The 25,848-nt window shown below is 39.4% G+C and overlaps 1 protein-coding gene across 15 annotated transcripts in view; it reads left to right on the plus strand.

The window, feature by feature from the left end:
- The window catches only part of MAGI2 (membrane associated guanylate kinase, WW and PDZ domain containing 2), a 972,748-nt gene that overhangs the window by 612,802 nt on the left and 334,098 nt on the right, over positions 1–25,848 (plus strand). For all 15 annotated transcript variants that reach the window (XM_060244677.1, XM_060244666.1, XM_060244681.1 and 12 more), the window contains one exon: positions 777–959. In XM_060244677.1, coding sequence (XP_060100660.1) covers positions 777–959 — 183 coding nt within the window. The remainder of the gene's footprint in view (positions 1–776; positions 960–25,848) is intronic.

Here is a 25,848-nt window from a genome sequence, read left to right on the forward strand (position 1 = left end):
TGCTGCTTACCTTTGGCTGCACTTCTGTCAAAAAATAGTGAGTTAAGTTGAAAACAAAAAACCCACCAATCTTCTCACCTTTTTCCATACCTTTTCTCACACAATCAAGCACAGAACAGAGGCTCTGGATGTCAGGTGAGGCTTTCCTTTTGCGTGCTGGTTTTTGTCACACTTCCCACAGAATTGCTCAGAAAGTAGATGTTGAGGCCACTGAACTGTCTCACATATTGTAAACATTACCTGTCACATTCTGAAAATCTGCTTGAGAGAGAGAGAGAAAGAAAGAAAGAAAGAAAGAAAGAAAGAAAGAAAGAAAGAAAGAAAGAAAGAAAGAAAGAAAGAAAGAAAGAAAGAAAGAAAGAAAGAAAGAAAGCTGGCAGCTAAAGAAGAAGTAAAATATATCAATATTACTATTAGTTGACAATGCTTCTTCAACAGACAATGTTTTTCTAGTTCAACTAATTACCACAAATCTAATATTTCATTTTTGGACAGCTGCTTTCACACCTCTAAAATGCAGCTTCCAAGTTAGCAGATAATTTACTGAGAGGACTATAGTATAGATAAGCAAATCTTTCACCTGTTTGTTTCTGCTTTAAGAGAGAATAACTCACTGATGCTTTTATTTTTGCGGGAATGCCTGTGATTTCATTTTGCTTTTTAAGTTTCCTAAATGCCCACCCCGCTGTTACTGCTTCTTCACACACTCAAAAAAAGTCAGGAATTTTTAACTGTGTGATCCAAATATGGTTTTTGTTTTATGTTGGTCGATGTAGAAAAGCCACTTTTTACCCGGGATGCCTCACAGCTGAAGGGGACTTTCCTCACTACAACTCTTAAAAAAAGCAATATGGGTTTTGGATTTACCATCATTGGTGGAGATGAACCTGATGAGTTTCTGCAGGTGAAGAGTGTCATTCCCGATGGACCTGCAGCCCAAGATGGCAAAATGGAAACTGGTAAGTCAGACACTTTTCCTTCAGCTTTTCATTATGAATAGGAGGGCCCGGTCAGAGGGAGATGAGCAATGGCACTCTGATATAGATAATGTTTTATTGAGCAAATTTTTAATTTCCCAGTCACATGTTTCCCTATATATTTTAAACTTTTTGCTCAGATTTCTGTTCTCCCTGCTGAAGCATTGCCATAGCTGGAGAGCTTGTCACCCCCAGTTTACCTTGCTGTGAGACCAAGGTAGAACTGGAACAGGTGCTTCGAGCACATCTTTTTTACTGCAGATTGAAAGCTGGCGAGTTCATACTTTTTATTTTCAAAGCCTCTGGCCTGATGCTAGTTGAAATCCATGACATTTTGTAACGTGTATATAAATTCACAAATCTGTTTCAATAGCTGAAGGCCACAGATCACCAAGCCAGGAGAGTGTCAGATTTCAATTGGCTGTGCATATCTTTGCAACTACATATTTGTTGTTTACTGGGAAAATGTTCCATGCAGCCCCAGTGTGGCTGCTGTATCTTTTGTCAGCATCTGGTTTTACATCTCTGAGGAAATGAGGCTGAAGGCTGCAAACAATGGTCAGGAATTCTAGCCCCCTTTTCCCACCACTCTCCGTTTTAGTCATCTTCATGTAATAGGGAACAAACATAGTGGGAAGGGGTTCCTGTAGGTTAATGTGCTTTATTTGTGTGTATGTGAGTGAAGAGATCATAATGTGAATGTTTCTTCATATAATTCAAAATGATTGTGCATTCTGTAAGTGCAAATATATTAACAATGTTGTGTGGATATTAATTGGGATAAGACTCTGAAGTGTTAGAATAGTTTTAATGTTGGTTTTAAAAGGCTGGCTGGAAGATTTTTAGGGTCTGAATAACAAATTTTTAATTTAAGCAAGTTCCTCCTTTGTAGTTCCTAACCTACCTTGTTCAGCTTTCTTTGTGTTGTTCTTCTTGACCTTGAAATGATAACTGGCACAAAGTAGGAACATTCCAAATGAATGGCTAGTCAAAGAAATGGTGCATCAGAGGTTTTCTGGAATCCAGATTAGTTTTCTGAGGATGGTTAAAAGTACAGCCAATTAATCACCTTTGAACTGGATCTTGATTTGCGTTATCTTATTTCCATCAGGGGCTTTTTCAGAGTGCTTTGCAACAACGTGCAATAACAAGGCATCTTAGTGATGTTAAAGGAACCTTGTTGTGCCCTCGAAATCAAACATAGGATCCTTAAAAAAATAAAATCAGCACCTTTACAGCCATAAGACTTGGAATTGTATCATGTCACTAGCGGAAATCATTTTGTTTTACCATTGGTAACAGCCTAGATTTCCTCATCAATGAAAGGCAATAAGGGTGAAAGGCAATCTTAAATAACATTGATTTTATTCCATAGGAGGTTCTGTGTACCTTCTTTCCTAGGAACAGGGAAATCAGATCAACTTCTGCCTTTATTTGAATTTTTAAGATGCCAAAGATAAGACTCCACAAAGTATTTATTTTAAAAACATGCCAAGCCTAGAAATCTGCAAACCAGTATGGGATTATGCTAATATTATACTACCCCAGTCATTTTATTTATTAATATATTTGTCACATTCATTTCCCCTTTTCTGTCATACTACAGTGGATACTGCTGTGTCTTACTGCAGTGCTACTACTACCATCATTTAATCTGGGCCTATAATTGCTTATTCTGTATGATGTGCCCTTCCCACCTGTGGACTTTATTTATTGTTTTTATTATTTCTACTTGTTTAATTTTAATGTATTGTTTTTAACTTTGGATTGTAGGTTTTTATTGTTATTATTGTATGTTGTGATCCGCCCTGAGCCCATTTACAGGAAAGGACAATATAAGGGGGAGGGACGGTGGCTCAGTGGTAGAGCATCTGCTTGGGAAGCAGAAGGTCCCAGGTTCAATCCCCGGCATCTCCAAAAAAGGGTCCAGGCAAATAGGTGTGAAAAACCTCAGCTTGAGACCCTGGAGAGCCGCTGCCAGTCTGAGTAGACAGTACTGACTTTGATGGACCAAGGGTCCATCTTCATATGTTCATATATATGTTCAAGCCTACTAAATAAAATAAAAATAAATAATGGAAATCAAGGCAGTGTACACAGGGTTCCCAGGTGGCCTCCCATTCAACTATGACAGGGATAACTCTCTCTTGAGAAGGAGACTCTGGCTGCAGAAGGAGTCAGCTGACAGGAAGACAGAATAGTCAGGGGCATGAAAGAGATAAAAGACAAAGGCAGGGGAATGGTGAGAAGCAAAACCCACTGATTGTGAAGCCTTGCTGGTCTAATTGATCTCTTTCTTCCATAGCAGGTGACAAGTAAGGGAGATATGATAGAAGTTAATAAAACTATGCATGGGTGGATAGTGTGCACAAAGATAACTTTTTCTCCTTCTTCCAAAATACAAGAACTCAGAGGTATCCAATAAAGTTAATGGAAAGTAAATTCAGGACAAACAAAAGAAAATCTTTATCTATCTGTCTGTCTGTCTCTATCCTTTTAAATTTATGGATCACCCAATCCCTGAGTACCCCGAAATCTTTACTTACTGAGTGATTTAATGCAGGCTTCACTGCCAGAGGATGTAATGATGACCACATGCATAGATGGCTTTAAGAAGAAGAGGAAGATATTGGATTTATACCCTGCATTTCACTTGGAGTCTCAGAGTGGCTTACAATCTCATTTCCCCTCCCCTCCTCACAACAGACACTCTTTGAGGTGTAGGTGGGGCTAAAAGAGCTCTGATGGAAACTGCTCCTGAGAGAACATCTCTGACAGAGTTATGACTGACCCTAGGTCACTCCAGCAGTTGCGTGTGGAGAAGTGGGGAATAAAACTGTTCTCCCAGATAAGAGTCCATGCACTTGACCATTACACCAAACTGGAAGAAGGAAGATGATGAAGATAGATAGATAGATAGATAGATAGATAGATAGATAGATAGATAGATAGATAGATAGATAGATAGATAGATAGATAGATAGATTGATTTAAAAGGAATTAGATAGATTCATAGACCACAGGTCTATCAGTGGTATTGGCCGTGGTGACTAAAGGGAACTTCCACATTCAGAAGCAGTAAACCTCTGAATACCAGTGCAAAAATGAATAAAAAGAGAAACTGGCTGGCCATTGTGTGAGACAGGACAGGATGCTGGATTAGATGGATTATTAGACTGATCCAGCAGGGCTCTTCTTATGTTCTTAAGAAATGGAGGGAGAAAATTTCAACCCAGAATAGACCAGGTGGCCAAATACGTTTTTAAAAAGAAAAATATATAGAATTATTGTAAATTACAAAAAACCCACCTTAGAATGTATTTTTAAATTTTTAATCAAATTATAAATATTAAAATTGTGCATAAAAATACAAAGTTACCTTTGGTTACTTGTACAGTGTAAAAACACCAATCTAAGGCAATAGCAGGTACCTCCAGCAAGGCCAGAAGTTTGACAAGGACCAAATGGTCAACTGTATCAAATGCCACTGACAGATCTAATAAAATCAACAGCTCTGAACCACCTTGAAATAATTGTCCTTGGAGGTTGTCTACCAGATATGCAAATGCAGTCTCAGTCCCAAAACCACACCTGAAGCTGAATTGTGAAGGGTTGAGTGTGGAGCTTTCATCTAGGAAAACCTGAAGCAGTTCAACCACTGCCCTCTTAATTACCTTTCCCAGGAATGTAAATTTGACACTGGGCATTAGCTGACTAGGTCTTTTTTATCTAGAGATGGTTTCTTCAGAAGGGGCCTAAAATAATCTCCCTTGGGAACGGGGGGGGGGGGGGGGGGGAGTGTTATGACCTCTCAGTTGGCTTTCACCAGCCAAGAGAGGCAAATATCCAAGGAGCAGGTGGTAGGTTTCACAGCTATCAAAATCTTTTCAACATCCTGCAAGGAGAGCAAGCAGAAGTGGCCCAAAACAGGACCAGACAGAGCCAATGGAGTCTCCAGTAGACTAAAAATGGAAAAAGGGGTGGGGAATTCAACTCAAGATATGGCTGTGATTTATGAGGGTCACACTGTCAAAATAAATAATTATTAAAATGCAAATATTTATTATGTCATACACATTAGCAAAAGATAAAATAGGTTAAAAGAAATGGTCCAAATATCAGACTCTTGAAATGTTTTACATAAGGAGATAATAGGTAAACATTTACAATTGAATGCTATATCCTCTGACCAATAGACTATATGCGTTTTGACCCTCTAGGGCCTTCTTCAGTGGTCAGCATTACTATTGTAAAACAACACACATCCAGGAATAAATATCTGAGGAAAAAAGATTTTCTTTAAAGCCAGGTGTTGCTTTCTCATGTAATGTGCAATTTCTAAAAGTTTACACAATAGACCATGAATATTTTTTCATGGTAACCGCACACGCTCTCCAAATTATTCTGCACTGGTACCAAATATCCAACATGTTTGGTTGTGTGTTTCCATCAAAGGTGAAGTGATACACATCCAGACACGTTGGATATATGGTACCAGTGCAAAATAATTTGGAGGACATGTGCAGTAGGGATGTGCAAAAAAAAAAAAAATCGGATTGACACGGATTCGGAAGTATACGGGGGAGAAAAATTCGGATTCCCCGTATACTCCTGAATATCGCATTCGGAATAGCCGCATATACGGTAGATGCACGGCTATTACCGAATATACGGCCCTATTATACCCTATGGGCCATTGAAATCAATGGCAAATAGGGTATATTTGAAGCCGCATGGAGGGGAGGGGGTTTGAGATAGAACCCCCAAATTTGCAGGGGACCTGCAGGGGACACTCCCCTCCAAGCCCCCCAAGTCCCAAAAAGATTGGGCCAGGGGATCCCATTCCAGGGGCACCCAAAGAGGGTGCCCCTATTCCATTATTATACCCTATGGGCCATTGAAATCAATGGCAACATAGGGCATAATTAGAGGCTACTGGGGGGCAGGGGGTTTGAGGGAGAGCCCCCAAATTTGCAGGGGACCTGCAGGGGACTCTCCCCTCCAACCCCCCCAAGTCCCAAAATGATTGGGCCAGGGGGTCCCTGTCTTTGGGCTCCCCAAAAGGCCCATTGCTAACAATGATGGGGAAAGCCCAATTAGCCACTTCCTCACTGTAATTGTCATAGGAAAAGTGGCTCTGGGGAGCAGGGGGTTTTGAGGAGAGCCCCCCAAACTGCTGTGCAGCTTCAGGGCACTGTCCCACACAAAACCCACAAGGCCAAAAAAAATTGGACCAGGGGGTCCAATTCCTGGGGCACCCAAAGCCAAACCTAACCACATCAGAGAATCTCTATAGGACCCAAATGCACTACATCCCTCTATCTACTCTATGAACCCTGCAGGGCAGGCCTGGAAGCAATATAAAACCCAGTTGCAACGTCACACAAAACACAATCTGCTCAAGGTCTGCTCTGCAGACCTGGCTGCAGCAAACCCATATGCCAGCTCTCCAGCCCTGCCCCAAACAACACGGGGAGACCTGGCCAACCACAACAAACCTGCTGGTTCTGGGTCTCTCACCCAGGTGCCAGCTTCCCTGCCACAGAACACACAACCTACTCTATAAAAACAAGAAAGTGACCCAGCCCACACACACCCTCACCAACCCCCACACCAACCAGAGGCAATTTAAAAAACCAAAACAAAACCAGCAGAATCACAAAAGGCCAAGTGTTAAAAAAAGTGGCCTTTTCACCAACAAGAAAAGGGGGACAAAAGTGGCCTTTTAAACAATGGAAATTAGGCCAAACAGCACCCCCCCAAGAACCCAAAGAAAAGAGTAACAGCAGCAGCACAACACAGGCTGCAACAAATCGAACACTGAATACTTTTAAAACAGTAAAAAATTAACTTTTAACAATACAGGAACTTTGCCACCCCCTCCCCCCCCAAAAAAACCCTTCACCCTAACCCCAAGAAATCCAAGCCACCCAAATCAGGAGAAGTAAAAGGACACTGCACTTTTAAAAATCCTCTCACTAAATTAAGATATGGGCAAATTGGCAAAACCCCCACCCCAGGCCCCCTCCCCAAGCAGAAACCCCCAAATAAGCTACCCCACCACCACCCAAATCTGGATAAGTAAAGGGACTCTAAGTCTTTTAAAAAAGTCCTTTTACCAACAATAAATAAAAACAAGAACCCCAAGAGTGTCTTACCTTGTCTTCTCTAGTCCAGGGAAGTCTGAGTGAGAGAGCTGCAGGCAGCAGGGCAGCTTAAGCTAAGGGCCAGCCACTGCTGCCAGCCCTTTGCACAATCTCTCACACAAAGCAGCAATGGAGGAGTCAGCCAGGAAGGGAAGACTCCTTAAAAAGCCCTTCAAAGCATGCATTTGCAATGCATTTTGTAAATGCATGCTTTGGATTGGCTGCTGGGGCTCCTCTTCCCCCTCCCCCCCCCCGATCCCAGGGAGGTTAAGGGAGAGGCGGGAAGAGGCCACTAAAGGCGCCAAAGCAGCTCCTTTGAAGCTGCAGAAGCTAATTTGCCGCCTTTTGAATTGACAGCCGTGTACTTACGAATAGCTATTCGTAAGTACACGACGAGCCTATTCGGCTGCCGTATAATGGGCGCCTATGGAAATCGGCTGCAGCCTATTCCGTATGCAGCTGAATCAGCACTGATTCGGCTGTAAATACGGTTCGGCCGAACCGAATGCACATCCCTAATGTGCAGTTACCATGAGAAACTATCCATGGCCTACTGTGTAAACTTTTAGTAACTGCACACTGCATGAGAAAGCAACACCTGGACAAGGGTGGTAAATCTAACAGTGACCTTTAAGATGGAATTATCCTACCATGACACTGGCTTTATGACCAGGACTTCTAAATCTACATGTGTGCAGAAAATCAGATCCCTTGTGTGACCAGCTCCCAAATACATTAATAAAATATTTAAAACAATTAAATAATATGATTTAAAAACAGGTGTCAGTATCAGAATTCAATTCAACTAGAGTGATTGTATCCCAAGATCTTCTTAATCTGGGCCCAATGATGATGGGAAACTTCAGTGAGGGAGGCTGGCTTCATTGGACATCCTCCATTTCAAACGAAGGCTTGATGGAACAACTCCATCTTATAGACCCTGCAGAATCATAGTAAATCTCACGGGGTCCTGATCTCAAACAGGAGCTTGTTTCTCCAGGCTGAGGCCAGGTCTGAAAAAGTCCTGGCCCTTGTCGAGGCTAGTTGGGTTTCTCTTGGGTTGATCAGTTGAGTGCAAGTCCCTCTGGGGTACGTATGGGGAGAGGCAATCCCTCAGGTATGTTATTCCCTGACTTAAAGAAATATATAACAAAATAGCTTAGAAAATATAATAACCTAATTATTATATTCTCCCATTTTCTCATTGATATTATCATTTCCCTCCATCTTGTCCATCTTATCTATTATATGATATCATATATTGTCTTGAGTTGATCTTCCGGTTTCTGCTTGGCTCACCAGATGCTCCTCTCTCCCAGTGAAGTTTTTATTTTATTTTATTTTAAACTTAAGTATAAAGTTTAAGTATGGTTTAAGTATAAACAACCTTGGAATAGTCTGCATCATGGAGACTTTTAGAAGATCCAAGAATCTGTTGGTGTCAGACGTTGGAGCTCAAAGTAAACGGACCATCAATTGTTGCAAAAGTAGTAGCGTTTATTTGATATCTCAAAGTTCTGAATAGGCAGTTATTGGAACTGATAGCAAGTATTGAAACATACATGGGTTTTAAGGCCTTACATAAAAGCATTTCCAAACAATCCTACATTCTCACACTCTAATGTTACAAGTAACACTCTCCCTACTTCTTATCGCTTGCGGCTCCCTTTCTCATGGAGGAGCCCTGCTGGCTCTCCTTGAGGCTTGCTATCTTCAAAGAGCTATTGCTTTGTTAGTGTTATGCAGAGGAATTCACAGCATGGGTTAGCAACGTTTCTAAGACCGTTTGATATGCAAGGTCTTCTGCTTCATAGTTAGTAACAGGAGTTCAAAAATGGAGTTAGTCATGTCAAGGAACAAGTTACAGAATACATTCAGCATAATGACACAGTAATGCTCTCCAGTGTCTGACAGTTGGATATTTAGAACTGACACTAAGAAAAGACGAGGACACTTTTTCCCAGTCGACACATCCTAATTGCTGAGATAAGGCGGCAGTTATATTGGTTGTCTTGATGGATTTCTTGCTCAGCAAGATAAGTCCACAACTGCTTTTAGTACCATTTTATTTTCTGGGAATTCATGTGTTTTTAACAATCTTGGGTAGTACCTGCTGTGCACAGCATGAAATCCTTCAAGAGAGTGAGAGAAGCTAAGGACTACTGTCCACCTATTTCAAAAGAATTTAACTCAAATCCCCACATCAAACTGGTTTGCTGTGCTGGCAGAGTCAGCAGATTTATCTACAGTTACTGATACTTCTGCCATGTTTTTTTTTTCTACATTGGAAGATAAGGCTGATAATAGTGAAGTAAATGAGAGCCACACAGATCAACTTAAAGACGCAACAGCTGAGGAACTAGAAGCAGATATAAATCCCTGTGAGTTTTTACATTTAACTGCAAAAACTGTTGAACTTATTTGCAAACAGCTACAAGCGTTGCATTATAAAATGAAGAAGATAAGCACCGTGGTATTGAACACAGATGAAAGAAGGAGAGAAGCAAACAGAAAACATGAATCAAAGCAATCGGCATTATCTCAGACTGCAGTCCCCCTGGATGGTGATAAGGCTCAACTAAGGGCACAATTGATCCCTCTTGTGTGGTGATGAGTAAGTGCAGATGGATCTACAAATTAGTGCTACAACCTTTCAAGGTTTGTTTGACTGTTTGTAAATACAATGGATGCAGCCCTTTCTGGAATTCTAAAACAGCAGTTAAGAAATATCTAAAAGCCTTTGTGGGTAAGCAGGCAAGAGTGGTGGACTTAAAAGAGCTAGAAATCCTGGGTAGTGCAAGTCAAGCACTAAGAGTTCCACTGTCCTTTAATAGCCCAGAAATGCCATGATTTTATTACAAAATAAAGTGTATTTAATTTCAAAGGGAATCTTCCCTACTCATGTTTTTATGAATACAATTCTGGCTCCCCTAATCCCGATGGTGGAGGGAGCCAGGGATGGTAAGTATTATAGGCACCATAAGAGAGTAAATAAAAATTTAGGGGAAGAGGTAATTAGTGCCAGCGGTAAGGAACTTGGAAGTAAGACTGCATATGTAAATAATTCAGTCCCATCCCTTTCGGAAATGTTGCTGGATGAGGGAGATGTGAAAGAAAATATTCATGAAGCATTTGCAATCCTATCTGACCAGGAACAGGAATTGATTATAAACAGACTAGAGTTTTGAAGACTAAATTGATTAAAAACGGATCTGAGAAGCTGTTGCAACCTTCCACACTAAAGTGACCCATAACATGTCTACTAGTATCCTGCCTATTGAAAATCCTAGGTGGAATGAAAGAGGTGTTGGAGTTGCAAATAAACCCTCCTAGTAATAATAATGTTAATTTGATGGGTGGTCGGCTCTCCAACAAGGACTATGGGGTGGCACTACAATTTACTCACAAGTATCCAAGAAATGGCAGTAGTGTTTTTGACAGAAATAAATACCTGGAGCAATTAACAGAATCTGTCTGACAGTTAAAGGACTCTTCACTTCCAGAAATTAAGAGCTTGTCATGGAACATTGCTGGATGGAAGAATAAGCTCTCTGACCTGAAGTTCAGTCCGTTTCTTAGGGAGTTCAATATAATATTACTACAGGACACCTGGGCCCAATATAAGATCAATTTGAGGGATTCAGGACATTTTTTCTTCTAGCATATAAATCTAACCGTTTTTTGGACATTATAAGGCTGGGTTAGCAGTACTCTTCTTAGGCAGGTCTGATCTTGAGGTGTTACCTCTAAAGCACTGTGCTCATTTGGCCCAAGTTTTCCTTTTGAAAGGATTGGAACGTCTTTAATAATAATTAATGTATATATGCCTCCATGTACCTAAAAACAAACTTTGACTGATAATTGGGACTCTATTTCAGAGCTCCTTGGGGATCTTGAACAGAAATTCCCAGCTTTAGATATTGTATTGGCTGGTGATTTGAATGCCAGAGTGGGTCAAAATGGATCAGATCTCGCAAGGGGCTTGGGTTTAGACCCTGAGGAGGCTCGGCCTACTTGTATGTCTACTTGCAGATATTCTAAGGACACAGGTACTTCAAGGTGCTTTGATAATGAATGTCTTAGAATTAAAGCCCAAGTGCATGCCATCTATCAGCAGTAAAAGAAGAAGAGATTCCACTTATATCACTGCCCAAAGGAGTCTCAGAGCAGCTTACAAATCTCCTTTCCCTTCCCCTCCCCACAACAGACACCCTGTGAGGTAGGTGGAGCTGAGAGAGCTCTCCCAGAACTGCTCTTGAGCAGAACAGCTTTGAGAGAACTTGTGGCAGATCCAAGGTCACATCAGCAGGTGCATGTGAAGGAGTGGGGAATCAAACCTGGTTCTCCCAGATAAGACAGTTGAGCCTACCAAGACCACCGATGGTGTATTTTGAGTTAAAGTCTCAGTTAAATCAAACTCTAAAACAAACAAAATGCTTTCACACAAAAACGTTGGGATCTTCCGCTTCAGGCCACAATTTAAAAATGACACGAATAAATTCTGGGCCTTGGTCTCAGATTCATTTAGATAAGAAAGTGGCTTTAACTAGTCCTATTTCTAAAAATAATTGGCATGACTATTTTATGGCCTTCTATAAAAGTGGAATTAGCTTATCAAAGGAACCAGTTTTTAATCTGGCGGATTGTCCTAAATGGCTTCCGGTACAGGCTGAGGAGGTAGAATCCCTTATTGATCACCTTAAGCCTGGGAAGGCTTCTGGGCCTGATGCAATCCCTCCTGAATTATTTACGTCATTTCAGAGTAGTGGACTCCCTTTCTAACTGCTCTGTTTACTGAAATAGACAAGACTGGTTTAATGCTAGATGCATGGATGAACACGATATTGGTTCCAATATTTTAAAAAGGAAATTGTCAACTTCCAAGCAACTATAGACCCATTAGTCTCTTATCTATTGTGGGGAAACGATAGGTAGGACAACTGGCAAACAAACTTAGGATATGGATGTCAGAGCAGTAAATTTTGGATACAGAACAAGCTAGATTCTGTCATGGGAAATCAACTATAGATCACTGTGTAATGTTAAGCCACCTTGAGAACAAATATAAGAAAGGGCCTTAAACTGTCTGGGGCATTTTTAGATCTTAAGAGTGCCTTGGATTCCGTTCCAAGATAATTACTCTGGAAGAAGCTCATGGATTCTGGGATAGATAAGAGTTGTTATTCCTGATTAAAAAGTTACATCACAGTTCTACTTGTCAGGTGAAGGAAATCTAACTCCCAAAATCCCAATGAATATTGGAATGAAACAAGGTTGTATCCTAGCCCCTCTATTATTTAATCTCTTTATATGTGATCCAACCCCTTTTTTGGATGGCATAGATAGCCATAGTCCCAAACTTGGTTCAGTCCCACTACTTTTATATGCAGATGATGCAATACTACTTTCCCTTTCACAAATTGGAATGAAATGGCTATTATCACACTTTTATGATTACTGAAAACCAAACAAATTGACCTTGAACTTTGAGAAATCAAAAATCATGTTTTTCGGGAAAGTGTGGAAACCCTAAAAATGGAACATAAGAGGTAACTAGATCAAAGAGGTTAAGAGTTTTATATACTTAGGAATCTATTTCCACCATAGATGGGTTTCTCATAGGAAGGAAACAATAAAATCTGTGAATTGTAATGTACTTGTGCTTTTCTGTTTCTATTTACCATGGGTAACCAATATGTACCTGCAGTCGCTAGAGTATTTAATAATAGGATTAGCGCAGGATTGCTGCATGGAGTGCCAATTTAGATTACGACTTTTAATAAGGAAGTGGAAAGAATACAATCTAACTTTCCATAGAAAATATAGAGCATTCCCATGTGTGTACCATATATGGCCATCTGTTTCGGAACTAATAAAAGACTCCTAGAGACTAAAACATGGATCAATACTATTGTATTTTGGTTATATTTTGGAGAACCAGTTTGGTGTAGTGGTTAAGTGTGCGGACTCTTATCTGGGAGAACCGGATTTGATTCCCCACTCCTCCACTTGCACCTGTTAGCATGGCCTTGGGTCAGCCATAGCTCTTGTAGGAGTTGTCCTTGAAAGGGCAGCTGCTGTGAGAGCCCTCTCCAGCCCCACCCACCTCACAGGGTGTCTGTTGTGGGGGAGGAAGGTAAAGGAGATTGTGAGCCGCTCTGAGACTCTTTGGAGTGGAGGGCGGGATATAAATCCAATATCTTCTTCTTCATCTTCTTACATCTACATTTTAAGATTAATGGTGATAGCCTCATTTTTCACATGTTGATGGAGTCTTAGTCTTCTATGTGGTTAAACCACATAGAAGAGAAAATTAATTCAATAGCGTTAATTCTGATCTCAGGAAATGGCAGCAAAAGATAAATGCCTTTTTATGGGCATATAAAAAGCAAAGAATCAACAGAAGTACCTTATATAGACCTACAAAACGAGGCGGTTTAGATATGCCAGAATTACAAAAATACCTTGATGCTGCTAACCTAACATCACTTATTTATGCCACAATATTTCCACACTTACAATGGGTTCAAATTATGCAATCAAATTTGATTCCATATTCAATATATAATTTATGTTGGAATCCATCTTTACTTAAAAAACAACAGTGGCAACAAAGTATATATTTTTCTGTGTTATTTAAAAGCTGGTTAAAATACAAAAAGAAATTGGCCCCTGATGTTTCCTTAGCATCCTCTTATATTGACCAAAACTGGTTTCCCCTGGCAAGGACAAAAATTCAATTTTTAGATCATGGCCACAGGCGGGATTGCAAAGATTAACACTTTTTTACACAAAGGAAAATTTGCTGACAAAAATCATTTAGAAAACATAAATGATATCAACATCAGATGGTACTGTTATTTACAGATTAAGCATCTTTTTGACTCCAACTTACTTAAAGATGCTTTACAAAGACCCCAAACTGATTTTGAAATTTTGCTAATTAAAATGAAAGATAACTTAACTGGAACCCTCTCAAAATATATAAGATAGTATATTCCACCAACAATATTACAGCATGTGAGACCAGAAATTACAGCTTTATGTGTAAAGCAATGCGGGTTACAAGGAAATTATCTGCACGGTTGGTGGTCTTACCATTTTATTAGGCAATTTTGGTTACAAATAAAACAAGAAATCAAGAAAATTACACAAATGGTTCTTCCTTTTTACCCAGAGATATTTTTATTAGGGAACTGGACTGATCCGATGCATAATAAACAGAGAACAGAGACGGTACACATACTTTTGTTGGCAGCATGTAACACTATAGCTTTTCACTGGGAAGACAAATCATTGCTGAAAATATTGGATTGGCAAAATAAACTTTGGGAATATTTTGTTTTGCAAAAAAATTCAGTTAATATTTCTAATTTCATATCAGAAACTATAAAAGATACATTTATTGCTACTTGGTTTCCTATTGTAAATTATCTTAATATGGAAGAAGTTATTCCTAAAAACAAAATTTATGAAAAAAATATATTTTTAATTATTAAGTTGGCTTAAGGCCTTATGTTAGCCTATAAATTTAAATAGTAAGACAGTGGACTTGCTGTAATTTTATTTTATTTTACATTATATTGGTATAACTAATAGTTAAATTGTGTAACCTGCAAATTATTAAGATTTGTTTTAATGTGCTTTTTCCTTTTATAATTTTGTATATTTGGAAGTTAAATAATAATGCTTTTGAAAATGGGGGGGGAGCATGTGTCTGAACAATTCATACGTTGCTCTTTCTGCATTAATTGGTAGCATTGTCTCTGGTGACATAGCAAAATTAATATTCTTTTTTTAAATTTCAGTATGTATTTCCATTCAATATATGTTAGGTTTTTTTTACAAGACCGCCACATGTGGTAAAAAGTCTATCTCTTTACGCTTCTAACACAATCCTTTGTAATTTTTATCCATCTTCTCAATGTCTTCGGGGGTAATATACCAGTGATAAAATATTTTATTCCAATTTTCTCAAAGTGTTTGACCCACTGTGAATTTTATATCTTTCATCAATAGCTTTTCCCATTGCTGGAATAAAATCCCCTTCCTGAAGTTTTGCTACCATTTCACCATACATAGCTTGACTTATTCTGTTTCTGTATCATATTGTAAACGAAGTTTGTAGTTATGTCCTAAACAATGATCTTTTTAATTCAATATTATATTTTTAATTGTCAAATTCCTTAATATATCTCCTCCTTGCAGTTTGTTTTCTTTAAGCCTTGGTGAAAGTTGAAGATATGTTAACCATTGTATGCTTTTCCCTTCTTTATTAATAACTTACCAAGATTTGATTTTCCCATATTCGTTATCATATCTTGATGTGTTATAAAGTCATTGCTTTCCCTTTCATGTTTATCATGGTAAGCATCTAATGATGACATTAAAGGTGATATTGGGGGACTTATTCTTATATTAAGTGACCACCAGTTTTTCAGCAAGCTCTCTCTAAAGATATAACCAGTACTTCTCATTTTTCAGCAAACTATCTCATAACCATACAGTATGATATGATAGTCCACCTCTTTTTTGTAAAACTGTAAATTTAACCCTTGGTTTCTTGCTGTTCCATATGAATGTGTTTATCTGTCTTTGCCAATCTTTCAGTATCTTGTCTTGTGTCTCAATTGGTACCAACTGGAATAGAAAGTTAATTTTGGGCAGAATATTCATTGTTATTGCAGAAATTTTCCCAAGCCAACACAACCAATAAAACAGTAACATGTCAGAATGCGAGAATGCGAGAATGAAGGTGAGAGTGTCATAAGGTAATTAACGCAGTCTGTTAATTGTTTTATTGATTTACCATGTAAATGCTATCCAGACCAAATGTTCTTTCAATTTGTTAATTTCATTACTTTGTCATTGGATTCTAACTTTATGAGAGATTTCATTTAGATTTTTAACTCCAGGTATTGATCTTATTTGGTCTGGATTACCTCCAATTCAATCAAATTTAGTTGAATTTTCAAATTTTTAATTTCCTTTTAAACCATTTCCATTTATGTTTTTGTGTGGGTCTTTCAGTGTTTTATTTCTATTGTTTTTGTGGTTCTTTCCATTTTTTCTTAGAAGCTATTACTATAAGGTTTCCTCTCATAAAAGCTTTACTTACCTCCCAAATTGATGTAATTGATGCACCTTCTGTTTAATTTAAAAAACTCTGCCAAATGATTCAGCTGCATTAGAGGAAGGTGATTGGAGCTGGGACAGAACTGCTGGCAAGTTGTTGCTGAGAGAGGAGGGCATGTTTGCCTGGGGGTAGTTGCTGGCCCTATCCTCTACTGTTCCTGGCTGTTGTCAGAGGTGGGTGGGGGCTTGAGCCTTTAAATTGCAAGGCTCCTCCTTGCCAGAGGCAGAAGTGACTCAGCTGCATTAGAGGAAGGTGTTTGGAGCTGGGACAGAACTACTGGTGAGGTGAGTGTTGATTTTGCTTTTCTAAAACTGCTATGGAGCATTACCTAGAGAAGAGAACTGTGTGAGTGCTTGGAGCCTGCTAGAGAGGGGTTTCTGATTGCTTTTGTGTGTCTTTTGTGCAATTGTTGCTGAAAGATGAGAGCATGTTTGCCTGGGGGTGGTTGCAGGTCCCACCCTCTACTGTTGCTCTGGCTGTTGAGTCAGAGGTGGGTGGGGGCTTGAGCCTTTAAATTGCAATGCTCCTCCTTGCCAGAAGTGCGAGTCTTTGGCAAGAGCAAAGGATTCTTGGCCTGTAGCTCTTAGTCTGGAGGTTATGAGGAAAGTGAGTAGATGTTCATAAGTAGTCTCAGGTGGTAGAAGAATTTATAGGGAAGTCAAGAGAAAGAGAATTTTGAAATGAATTGCAGCAGAATAGCTGGTGAGGGAGCTGAGGCAGTGACATGTAAAGTCTGTGGGATGTTTGTATTTCTACCTGAGAGTAGCAGCAATTACACTTGCAGCAAGTGTAAGTTAGTAGCCCTGCTGGAGGAGAAGATACAGGGACTGGAGGCAGAATTGTCCACACTGCAGTGTATGAAGGAAGATGACGATTTTCTTGACAGAACTCATGAAGAGCTTTTAAAAGGACAAGAGGAGGAAGTGGTATCTCAGCAATTGAAAATGTAACCCGAAGGAGCAGGAAAATCAGGAGATGTTCTGAGCCTCTGCTGCTCAGCAGTTGGTTCCAGGATCTCCCACAGAACCTGATTCTGAACCACTGGAACAAAGACTACTTCCCCAACCTCCATGAATCTTAAAGAACTTTTCTCAGGATCCTGTGGATAAGAAGCCTGAAGCCTCTGCTCCCCAATATAGGAAGAGGAGGTTGGTGGTAATTGCTCACAGGGGTGGAGCCCAAAGTGTGCTGATCAGACTTGTTCTCCCAAAAAGTCTGCTGTCTGCCAGGTGCATGCATCCAGGATGTGACAGAAAGGAATGGAAGACTTATCAAGCCCATGGATTATTATCCTTTCTTGCTGATCTACATGGGAGCAAATAATACTGCCCATCACGGCTCTGAACGTATTAAAAAAGACTATGCGGCTCTGGGTCAGAAGGTGAAGGAGCTGGGAGTGCAGATTGTGTTTTCATCAGTTCTTCCTGTTGAAGGTATAGGCTTACAACAAGAAAGAAGAATAGTTCAAATAAATGACTGGCTACATCGACGGGGTCATCAGGAAAGATTTGGATTTCTGGACCATAGCTTACGCTTTCAAGATGGTGGTCTTCTATCGGAAGATGGTTTGCACCTTATGATGGTAGGAAAAAGGGGTGTTTGGTAACAGCCTTGCTAACCTAATAAGGAGGGCTTTAAACTAAATTGTATGAGGGAGCGAGACAATAATTCAAAGCCTCATATGATGCCAGCAACTGGGGATAAAAACACTAAAGCTTTGCAGAGAGTGGCACATAGAAGAAGAAGAAGATGATATTGGATTTATATCCCGCCCTCCACTCCGAAGAGTCTCAGAGCGGCTCACAATCTCCTTTACCTTCCTCCCCCACAACAGTCACCCTGTGAGGTGGGTGGGGCTGGAGAGGGCTCTCACAGCAGCTGCCCTTTCAAGGACAACCTCTGCCAGAGCTATGGCTGACCCAAGGCCATTCCAGCAGGTGCAAGTGGAGGATTGGGGAATCAAACCCGGTTCTCCCAGATAAGAGTCTGCACACTTAACCACTACACCAAACCGGCTCTCATATGCTAGGTAACATTAACTTCAGGTACGTATGGAAAACTAAACTCTCAGTATGCATAAAACATGGATTCCAATTTCTCTACACTAATGCATAGAGTATGGGAAACAAACAAGGGGTACTGGCTCCTAATACAAGAAGGAGACTATGACATAATAGACCTTACTGAAACTTGGTGGGATGACACTCACAACTGGAATATTAGGATTCAGGGTTACAACTTATTTAAAAGGGACAGACAAATGAGAAAGGGTGGAGGCGTAGCATTATGTGAAGGACGTATATATTTGTGAGGAAATATGTGAATCTGAACATGGCAGCTCAGTTAAGAGTCTCTGCGGGAAAGATAAAAAGAGTAAGAAATAACAGTAGTATTATGGTGGGAGTCTGCTGTAGACCAGACTAATCATCGTAACTGTATAATTAAGTCAGTCAATGTTAGCGTTGCAGCTATCCAGCGCTTCTTTTACAGCAGAGGCAATCAGTTTATCCCAGCCGCGCTAAAAATCTTTAAGGCTAAAGTGATACCGCAGCTTTTATATGGGGTCCCAGTGTGGATCACAACCTTGGATAATAACATTGAAGGTGTCCAATCAAAATTCCTATGGAAAATTCTGGGATTCCCAAAGGGCATACCATATGCAGTTTTGTGTTTAGAAACAGGGACGTATCTTGTGGAAACACAAGCATGGCTAATGTCACTTAAATACTGGCTACGGCTACATTTCCACTCTGACTCAGAGAGCCTTTTATATCAACTGCTCTCAGAATCTAATTTGTCAAATTGGCTAGTATTTATTGAGAGGAAAATAAAATCTATGGCCATTGATTTAGATTCACTTCTTATGCTATCCTTAAAAGAAGCTTTTTTGAAACTTAAGTTCAGAATTCTAGATATTGAAATGCAAACGTTATATAGCCTGGCCAACAAGTCCTGCTCCCCGCTGAATTTCGAACTTCCTCTCAGTAGGGAAATTAGTGTCGCATTTCTCCTCTCTGCAAGCTCCACAGCAACGGCATGCGTTCTTGTTAAAAAGATGTAATGCATTACATCTGCTATCCTAATTGGTAGATTTAACAGGATTGAGTACTCTAATAGACACTGTCTTTGTAATTCCAGGTGTATTGAAACTATTTCCCATGTATTACTGAACTGTCCTCTTTATGATGATACTCGTTGTATATACTTGAAAGATATCTTAGCAGATATGTTGGGCTGTGCTGATTCAGGCAAAGTCCACAAACTTTTAAATGACTCTTGTGCTGAGGTAACTTTTATGGTGGCTAGATTTCTCCAACAGGCCATGGAAATACGACAGAGAATGGTTCTGGAATGACCACATTTTATTTGTTTTAATTATTTAATTTAGCTAAACTCGACTCATATATATTTTACTTATTTTATGTATATTAGCTCCCTATGTACTCTATAATCTAGGATTTTATATTATTTATTTTGCTATTTTACTGCTAAATCTGTTTTATGCCAATAAAGGCTTGCTATTTGCTAAAAAAATAAAAATAAATAAATTTTGCTGTAGACCACCAAGCCAGGCTGAGGACTTGGATGAGATACTCCTACAGAGGACTTGGATGAGATACTCCTACAACTGATTGCAAAGTTCTCCAATAGAAGGGACACAGTGATCATGGGAGATTTCAGTTACCTGAACATCTGTTGGAAGTCCAACTCTGCTAAAAATGAAAGGTCAATAGTTGCTGACAACTTTCTTTTCCAGAAAGTGAAGGCGGAAACAAGGGGAACTGCTATCTTGGACTTGATTCTCACCAATAAGGAAGAACCGGTGAATGAGGTGGAAATACTGGGCACCCTGGGCAGCAGTGACCATGTGATTTCGGAATTTACAGTTTTAGGGAATGGAAAAGCTATATGTAGTCAGACTTATAGGTTGGACTTCAGAAAGGCCAACTTCAACAAACTTAGAACTATGCTGGTTAAAATCCCAAGGTCAGAAATACTTAGGAAGAAGGAGGTTCAAGAGGGGTGGGAATTTCTTAAAAGTGAAATACTGAAAGCGCAATCACAGACAATCCCTATGAGAAGCAAAAATGGAAAAAGCCTAAAGAAGCCAAGGTGGCTCCATAAAGAACTCTCTAAAGACTTGAGAAATACAAAAGACTCCTTTTGGAAATGGAAGGAGGGCCTTATAGTCAAGAATGAATATAAACAAATCACCAGTGCTTGTAGAGAAAAAGTTAGGAAAGCTAAAGCTCAGTATGAATTTAGGCTAGCCAGAGATGCTAAACTCAACAAAAAAGGATTCTTTTTTAATGTTCAGCGTAAGAAAAAGAGCAAGGACATGGTAGGCCCATTGCGAGGGCAGGAAAGTGAAACTGTAACAGGTGATGAAGAGAGGGCAGAATTGCTCAATTCCTACTTTTCCTCAGTCTTCTCTTCTGAGGGAAATGGTGTTCAACATGGCAAAAACAGAACACATAATGAAAGAAGGGAGTTGCAATCTAAAATCAGCATAGGGGAAGTACATAAACGCCTAGTTTCTCTAAATGAAACAGAGTCCTCAGGACTAAATGAACTGCATCCAAGGGTACTGGAAGAGCTTGCAGATGTAATTTCTGAGCCTCTGACCATTATTTTCAAGAATTCTTGGAGAACCGGAGAAGTGCTGGAAGACTGGAGGCGGGCAAATGTTGTCCCCATCTACAAGAAGGGGGAAAAGGAGGATCCAGGTAACTACCAACCCATCAGCTTAACGTCTATACCTGGAAAAGTTTTATAACATATCATCAAACAGTCAGTCCTGAAACATTTAGAAAGGATGGCTGTGATTACTAAAAGCCAGCATGGGTTCCTCAAAAAATAAGTCATGTCAGACTAACCTGATCTCTTTTTTGAAAAAGTGACTACCTTGCTGGATCGGGGGATTGTGGTAGACATAGTTTATCTTGATTTCAGTAAAGCTTTTGATAAGGTTACACATACTATCTTGTTGACAAGTTGGTAAAATGTGGTTTGGATCCTGTTACCATTAGGTGGATTTATAACTGGCTGACAGATCTCACCCAAAGAGTGCTTATGAATGCTTCCTTATCCTCTTGGTGAGGGAGTGGCAAGTGGAGTGCCTCAAGGATTTGTCCTGGGACCTGTTTTGTTCAACATCTTTATAAATGATTTGGATGCAGGAATTGAGGGAAAGTTTATTAAATTTGCAAATAATACTAAATTGGGATGGGTTGCTAACACAGTAAAAGTCAGAAAGAAGATACAGGATGATCTTGACAGGCTGGAAAACTAAACTGAAACCAATAAAATGAATTTTAACAGGGATAAATGTTCTGCATTTAGGTAGGAAAAATTGAATACATTGTTATAGGATGGGGGAGACTTGTCTTGGCAGTAGTATGTGTGAAAAGGATCTAGGGGTCTTAGTGGACCATACATTGAATATGAGTCATCAGTGTGATGCGGTGGCTAAAAAGGGAAATGCAATTTTGGGCTGTATCAACAGAAGTATAGTTTCCAGATTATGTGAAGTCATGGTATTGCTTTACTCTGCTCTGGTAACACCTCTCCTGGAGTACTGTGTTCAGTTTTGGACATCAGATTTAAAGAACGGGTCCAGAGGAAGGTGACGAAGATGGTTATGGAGCTGGAGATCAAGTCCTACGAGGAAAGGTTGAAGGAGCTGGTCATGTTTAGCCTGGAGAAGAGGTGGTGGAGAGATGATATGATCACCATCTTCAAGTACTTGAAGGGCTGTCATATAAAGGATGGTGTGGAATTGTTTTCTGTGGCCCCAGTAGGTAGGACCAGAACCAACAGGTTGAAATTATATCAGAAGAGTTTCCGACTCAACATTAGGAAGAACTTCCTGACAGAGCAGTTCCTCACTTGAACAGGCTTCCTCGGGAGGTGGTAGGCTCTCCTTCCCTGGAGGTTTTTATAATTTTTTTTGCCACTGTGTGACACAGAGTGTTGGACTGGATGGGCCATTGACCTGATCCAACATGGCTTCTCTTATGTTCTTATGACAGCAATGCAGATCCTGTGAATTTAGGGGGAGGTATTTGTGAACTTTCTGCATAGTGCAAGGTCAAGATGACCCTGGGGGTCCCTTCCAACTCTATCATTTTAAGCCTTTTTTTTACACTTCTCAATTATGTCCTTTTGAAGTAGGAGGTCATTGTTTACTCTCCATCTTCTTTTCCTCTTTTTTTTCCTTGTAACAATATCCATAATGGATTATGGTCAGCAAAAATCTGAATCTCCACATTTTTTAGATTATTGATTAAAGTTTTGGACATCTAACACATATCAAATCTTGGATAAATTTGGTGTCTGTCAGAATAAAAGATATAACTTACGGATTTCGGATTAATAACTCCCCAAGCATCAATCAATTGCAACAATTCCCTATACTGAACAACATCTGTCCCCCTTTGTCTTCTTAGATTTATTCTTTTTAGGTTCTAAAACTCCATATCTTCAAAACATTTCCCTTTCTTGAAAATCCAATAGTTTCTGGAAATAATTGTCATAAAACTTTTATTTGGTGTTTGGAGCATATAAAGATACCAATGTGTTAATTCTGCAACCAGGGAGTCTGATTTTCAGCACTGAGTATCTCCCATCCACATCTTTCAAATCTTCTAAAACATTGATTCTGTGGTTTGTTATATAGATTGCAGTCTCTTTCTTCTTCTCATCTGTAGAATTGGCATAAACTTTCCCCAGCCTTTTATTCTTAAGAACATGTTCATGCTGTTTATGTGGATGTCTTGTAAGCAAATAATATCTGCCTGTTGCTTTTTTAGTAAGTTTTAAAAAATAATTATTTACCGGGAGAATTTAAGTCATTGATATAGCATTCAAATTATCCCTTTTCTAAGGTATTACTGCTGCATGATCTAATTTCCCTTTTTCCTCACCTGGTCCTTTTGATAACTCTTCTGCAAGTTGTTTTGCTTATTTATTTGTGGTTATGGTTGTTCTACCTTTTGGTAGATGCCTTTCCACTGCAAATGGTATCTTCCAATGGTACCTTACTTCTTCCTTTTGTGGAATCTGTCTTTAAAAGTCTTTCCTCTTTTTTCAAGAGTGGAGGGAAGGCCTTGAAAGATTTGTATTTCTGTCTCATAAATCTTAAGAGGAGTTTTGTCCAAAATAAGATCTCTGTCTTGGTTTGTTGTGTGTGAACTTCACCAATCTAGAATTGATTCGGTATATCTGATTGATGTGCATAAAGTCTTTCTGGATCTCATTATGGTTTTGTAGCAGCTTGCGAAAGCCTTCAAGATCCTCTGAAACTAATTGAAATTTAAGATTACAGCCTCTATTTTGGACCTCTAGAGCAGGGCTGTCAAACTTACAGCCTATGGACCAGAACTGGACCACCCATGACTTTAATTCAATCCATGGCTCTTCCCCCACCTCCCCCTCCCCTGTGTGTCCTCAGCCTTTAAAGCTCAAGGCTGCCAAAGTTCCTAGCTCCCTCAGCCTTGTCTTTGCCTGCTTTACTAGCTACAAAAGGACCATAGTATGGGTAGCTACAACAACAACTTACAGCACTGTGAATAATAAGATATTTTCAAAAGCTTTTTTCTACTGTGATGATTATTTATATCGTTGACAAAAGCAATATCTCCAGTTTCCACATGCAACAAATTAGAAAACTACAAATAATATGGTATAGAGTATTTAACAACTTCACAAGAGTAAAAATTTCCAATTTGTATTACATATAGTCAATTTCTTGCCATAAAAGTAAACAAGACAGTGGGAGGTCGATAAAGGGTCCCATTTCTACACCAGATTTTGTAACTTCATTGAGGGATATTTTTTAAAGATTTCAATGAAAATTTGCATTTGGAGGGTTCAGTATTTCAAATATAGTAATTTTCTAATTCTAATTAGCATCACCATCCTAATTTAGAAACGTAGCCATAGCCTACAGGAGTCTTCACATGTGGTAAAATTGTGAAGTTGTTGAATATTCTGTACAATATTATTTCTGGTTTTGTATATATTGTTTCTAATCTGTTCCATATACAAATTAGAGATACTGCTCTTGTCAACAATATAAATAATCATCCCAGTAGAAAAAAGATTTTCAAAATATCTTTATTATTCATGGTACTGTAAGTTGTCTTTGCCTGCTTTGTCAGGAAGCTCTTCTGGGCTCGCAAAGTTGCAAAAGAAAATGTGGAATGGATTTTACATTTAGGTCTCTGTGCCAGATAGATTACTCTGAGACTGTCTCCAGCAATAGAAACAGTGCTCTGGGACTGGAATGACAGCCCCAGAGTAGAATGATGGTCCCTAGCAATAGAATCTGTGTTCTGGGACACGAATGATAGGGCAGAATGGAATTACAGATCCTGGAAGTAGCAGCAGCATTCTGGGAATGGAATTCCACTCTGGGGGCCCTCATTCCAATCCCAGAATGCTTCTGCTACTCCCAGGATCTGTAATTCTATTCTGGGGGCTGTCATTCCAGCCCCAGAGCAGTCTGTCTGGGACCAGATACCTCCATGGAAAATCCTTTCCACATTTCCTTGCAACTTAGTCTGTGCTGCAATGAATTTCAATGGAGTGGAGCTCAAGGAACTTCATTCTCCAGTTTTGTATGCTGCTGAAACTGTTGCTTGCTGGAGTTGTCTCCTTGCAAATAAATGGATGATGTTTTGAGCCCTTTTGTGTCTGCTGAATATGCTTGAGAATGTGTGTGAGTGAGTACTCTAAACAGGGAACCAACAGCCAAAGAGGGGCATTACACTGGAAAGCCATGAGTAGCTTTCACTGCCAAGCCATTTCATGTTTTTCTAGGCTTAGAGCATTTTATATTTTTAGTTTATATTTTTAGTTTCTCTTGTGATACTTGTGTTTTTTCTTGATATTTTATTTTTAAAATGTCATTGGCAAATTCTGTTATTTCCCCACCTTTCCATTTTAGGCAGGCATCTTTTGGGGGGGTGGGGGGATTAAGAGGTGTCAATTATCTATGACTGCTGAATAATCAAACTATTGCAAGAGTTTTAAGCATGTTTGCATTTTAAGTTAAAAATGTTATCTTTAATTTTGTTTGTCTGCATCCTTTATAAAAATTTATATCTCTGGTACCTCGTGTTACATTTTATGGCATGCATGTCCTGGCCCCACAAAGTCCCATTTATGTCAGATCTAGCCCTCATGAGTTTGACACCCCTGATCTAGAGTTTCAGTTCTTTGGTTTGCCTTTTCCAGTAAATGCTCTTGAGATTCTTTATACTGTTTCAGCTCCGTGTGTTGTCCCTGAATATAAACAATCTTTTCAGTGTTTTCTTGATTTTTTTTTGGGGGGGGGGGGAAGTCTGTGTCAGTCCTGTAGTTATTTTTTGTTTCAGTGTTAGGAGTTCCTTTTTTATATGGTCAAAAGTTTTATCTTGACTTTGTTTTACTTGTGTGATCTGTTGTTGAATCCTTTGTTCTATTTGAGTCGCATTGTGATGCATTCGATCCTCCAATTGTTGCATCTGATAAGAAAGAATGTATGTGACTGGATTCAATTGTATGGCCAGATTATCTTGAAGTTTCTCCAACCAGTCAGGCATTT

This window comes from Heteronotia binoei, chromosome 8, assembly GCF_032191835.1.
Source record: "Heteronotia binoei isolate CCM8104 ecotype False Entrance Well chromosome 8, APGP_CSIRO_Hbin_v1, whole genome shotgun sequence".
In the NCBI taxonomy this organism is placed as follows: Eukaryota; Metazoa; Chordata; class Lepidosauria; order Squamata; family Gekkonidae; genus Heteronotia; species Heteronotia binoei.